Source organism: Drosophila miranda (assembly GCF_003369915.1).
Source record: "Drosophila miranda strain MSH22 chromosome Y unlocalized genomic scaffold, D.miranda_PacBio2.1 Contig_Y7_pilon, whole genome shotgun sequence".
Classification (NCBI taxonomy): Eukaryota; Metazoa; Arthropoda; class Insecta; order Diptera; family Drosophilidae; genus Drosophila; species Drosophila miranda.
Genome location: NW_022881652.1, coordinates 291,489 through 295,870, shown reverse-complemented (window position 1 = coordinate 295,870; position 4,382 = coordinate 291,489). Strand labels below are relative to the sequence as shown.

The following is a 4,382-nucleotide window of genomic DNA, read 5'->3' as shown; positions in this document are numbered from 1 at the left end:
CGGCCTAAATTGAGCCAAAAATGCTAGTCTTCGCATAAAACAACTACGCCCCCTATAAACTGCCCGCCCACATGTACATGCTACATTCCTAGTCGTCTGCCCTCAGCAGGCGGCAAGGGTAGTAGAGGGGACTGAAGACCACATACCGCATTACAGCCAACAAAACATCAAGTTGACGAACTCACAGGGGATTGCAAATCAAATTTTAAGTTAGGGAGAATTACAAAGAAGAGACAGCATACTTTTGAGCGTGGCCCCACTTCACTTTCTTGACTCACACCACACACACACACACACTTGCAAATGGAAAGTCGTGTCGTGAACGTTGTGGAGTCGAGACGTGTCTGAGGTTTAGTCCCTCCGTCAAAGTGCCGAATATTTTGTCCCTCTCTTTTCTTTCCCTTCCCCCCCCCCCCCCCCCCCCTGCTGGCTGCGGCTGTCGAGGTTACAAGTGTTTCGTTGCTGCAGATTATATGTTTGTAAATTAATGTGCCATCAAATGTACTAGTGTGTGTTTGAGTGTCGTTTAAAGTTGAATTGTAAAACAAACACAAAAATGTACATAAATTAAATTAAGACATATACTGCCACAAATATTAATAAAGCAACGCGTTTGGTTGCTGGCGGCTCACACCCCAGCCTCTCAGCCCTCCCCTGTGGAGCACTGAGAGCCCTCAACCCAAAGAGGCTCGTTGCTCGTTGCTCGTTTGAGAAGTCGAAAGGTTTACCCAGGAGACGGAAAAGCCGGAAAAAGATACGAGAAATGCCTGCAAAGAAAAAACTTGAAGGCAAAGCTAAAGGTAAAGGAAGTACTCGGTTCTGCGGCCATCGGACAGTCGTAACTCATTTTCCATTTCGTCTCATTTCAGCCGGGAGTATACCGGGGGATACAGGATCTGTGGCAACCGCGACTATGGTTCGGCGCCAAGTGCCGCCGCGCGCCTGCAAGAGCAAGAGCCAGAGCGCCGCCAGGCCCAGTCTTAGTCCCAGCCGCCTGGCCAAGAAGCCCAGCCTGACGCCGACCACCGGTTCTCAGGCGCCATCGCAGACCATCGCAAAGTCGAGGCCCACCGGTCTCGAGACGATTTTTGAACGGCCCGGCAATGAGGACGACGGGCCCACCAGCAGCCATGCCGTGGCATTCGGCGAGTGCCAGCGCCGCGTCCTCGCCCTGGGTACGGGCGAAAAAAAAAGAACCCTGTCGCAGAAGAGCTGCCTGAAGGTGCGCAACACCTTGGGCGAACGCAGCACCCGGCACATGATGACACTGCGGGCGTCCCGCACTACTTTGGACAGCGTAATGCTCGGGGGCTCGGACGATGAAGGCGAGTCGGTCGGAGACGCTCCCGCAGTCGCTCCCGTAGCTGCTCCCGAAGTCGTTCCCGCTGGAGGAAATGCCGGTACAAATCAGCCGGCACCATTCGTGCTGCGCACCAGCAGGAGGCTCAAGAGTCTGCCTCCGTTTTAGATTGTTGCACCTTCCACCCTCCAAATGAAAGAAAAAGAATAAAGAAAAGAAAAGCAAAGAAAAGAAAAACCCTCTACAGAATGTCTCTTTTGCTCTCATTGTAAATTGAAGCGCCTCTTTCGGCGGAACCTACCCCAAGAGCGGAAAGCGGAGATCAATTAGAATTGTGAACCCCAAAGCGAGCGATTGATACGATACACTCACGAGTACTCATGCCCAAGCCCGAGTACTCTGTCCAGCATCCACATCAGGGAATCAACATAAATGGGTGGCTCCGCGGACGGTGTTCCAGCAGTCGCGCTTGGGCGGTCCGAGTGAGCAGTAACGGATCTTCTGCAGAAATCAGTGCATAGATACAGTATCTGAAGGATCAAAAAGTGTTGAAAATCAATTAAAAGGTGATCATCCATCCCACGACAAGGAGAGGGGGCAGGGGGCGAATGGCGCCACACAGATTTCTGTACGGGCATCTGAAAGGGAATCGAATCGAATCGAATCGGTCCAAATTGGCGTTGGAATGTCCAATAATAAACGGTAGATTCTATCACTCGTTAACCCCGCGGGTCAATGAGAGAGAACTATGGCAAAAGATACAAAGTAGCTGCTGTACCCTTGCCACAGCCACAGATACAGATACATGCCTCTGAGAGTGTGGCAGTAATTGAATTAACCTTTGCGTGCCGTCTGTCTCTGTCCGTGTCTGTGAATAAATCGCGGGTCTTGGCTCGAGTAACACTATTCCTCCGTCCTTCGTCGTACCGATAGATGGACGAGGCTTCTGGCACGACGACAACCGATGGCAAGTCCCTGGATGAGGCGCCGGTGGCCGCAGGACTGGAGCCCACACAGCCGATCGGCTTCCTGCAGCTCTTCCGCTTCTCCACCTGCGGGGAGATCGCGTGGCTCTTCTTTGGGTTCCTCATGTGCTGCGTCAAGGCGTTGACCCTGCCCGCAGTGGTCATCATTTACAGCGAGTTCACAGCAGTGAGTACCCGGCACAGATACTCCCGCAGATGCAGATTCAGATACTCCAACCACAATCTCTCTCCCTTCGATTCTCGATTCCGTACCCCTCTCCCCTGCCACGAACCTCCCCACGCTGTCGTTTCCCTTTACGATGGCCAACAGCAGCGGCGGCGGGTACACCATTCCCACGGGGACCCTGAGCATCCTTCCCATCGCGGCGAACGCCCAGCTGCCGACCATCACGACAACGGCCAGTGGCTACGAGCCCAATGACGTCATCACCACGATCCCCGTCTCGCTCTCCATTCAGCGCTTCCCCTCGTCCCTGTCCATCGTGGACCTGGCCCAGAAGCAGGACGGCAACAGCAACAGTGGCTCCAGCAACGGCATGACCGTGGGGCCGGGGGCGGGCGGCGGCGGCGGCATCACCACCACGGCCCTCCTGTCCGTGAAGCCACTGAACGGCAGCGGCAACGGCAACATTTCGCGGAACAACAGCTTCAGTCTGAGCTTCAACCTGCAGGACCCCACAGTGCGCTCCTCGGTTCGTTCGGCAGGAGCCCCCACAGTGGATACAGTGGACAACTCTTCATCCTGTGGCACGATCGCCCTGCCCCAGAGCGGCGCCACGGCAACGGCAACGGCCACGAGTGCTACCACAACCCTCGCCATACACAGTACCGAGGCCAAGACAGAAGAGGTCTATGTCTGAGCGGAGGAACAGGACACCTATTCCGACCCATCCACTGGATTATAGCTTTCGTCGTAGGTTTAAGCACCCCCTTCCAGAACCACTGATACGATATTATCATCTAGGAAAGAGAACAAAACAAGAGTAATCCTCTCTTCGGATTGTACATACATATGCACACATCAATATACATACATATATAGCCCACAGACGATATCGTATCGTAATGGATCGCATCGTACGGCACACGCGAGTCTTTCTCGATAGTTGGGCGAATAAATTACGAATAAAATCTTTACCAAGAGAATCTCCATTATATTACCCGTGCAAACATTGGACCGTGTAAATACTTTGGAACCCTCCCCCTCTCCCTCTCCACAAAAAACATAATATGTGATATGCGATTATTGTATGTGTTTTTTTTTTTTTTTGTTCAAGCTATAAAATTTGTGCATCTTTAGGATTAATGTGGAACCAATCCATGTAGAGGATGGTAGAAGAACACAGATCTAAGAAATTCTAGGCTCCTTTGTACAGATACAGATACAGTTACAGATGATCGACGAGGCAGATGAAGCGGTGTGACACGTCGGGCGACTAACGAGCCCCTTAACTTGTTTGCCGCCCAACTAAACTGTTAAAAATTCTTAATTAACGCCAATAAGGAATACATTAAAATGCCGACGCCAAGCCAAGCAGCCATTTTCCCAACTCGCCCCACACACATTCACATTCCCCTTCCCAACCACTACCGACAAGCTTTATTTCCTCTTTCTCGCCAATGTAAATTAAAATTCTGTGCGCCACTAAACATATATTCAAATCACAAACCACAAAGAGAATCATAAAACACAAAGATTTCTTAAACCACACACAACTACTGTCAACGCGGCTTCGCCTGTGTAAGGTGCGGTGGTTTCGTCCACCGCACCCAGCTAAATGCGAAAATTGCGGCGGTTTAACAACTTCTGTCAACGCGGCTTCGTCTGTGTAAAGTGCGGTGGTTTCGTCCACCGCACCCAGCTAAATGCCAAAGTTGCGGCGGTACGCACCCATCCAACTACAGGGCCTATGCTGATGCTGATATGAGGATCAGCCTTGCGCCGCCACTTATATGAAGCCCGCTCCGAGGACGGGAACGGACTGAAAAGACGCAATCCATTGTAAAAGAAAACACATGTTAATGTTAAGTCTAGTGTTACCTTAGTACATATATTTGAATATATTGAATTTAGTACATATACAAATAAGTAGATG

General features: G+C 51.2%; 1 protein-coding gene across 1 annotated transcript; it reads left to right on the top strand.

Moving 5' to 3' along the window:
• Positions 1-913: 913 nt before the first annotated feature.
• Positions 914-1,468, top strand: LOC117195193 (protein tantalus-like). Its single transcript, XM_033399834.1, has one exon. The coding sequence runs from the start codon at positions 914-916 to the stop codon at positions 1,466-1,468; it is 555 nt and encodes a 184-aa protein (XP_033255725.1).
• Positions 1,469-4,382: the final 2,914 nt, after the last annotated feature.

Bases quoted from the DNA above. Each gene is read 5' to 3' on its own strand.
- LOC117195193 (XM_033399834.1), top strand. From the start codon at position 914: ATGGTTCGGCGCCAAGTGCCGCCGCGCGCCTGCAAGAGCAAGAGCCAG.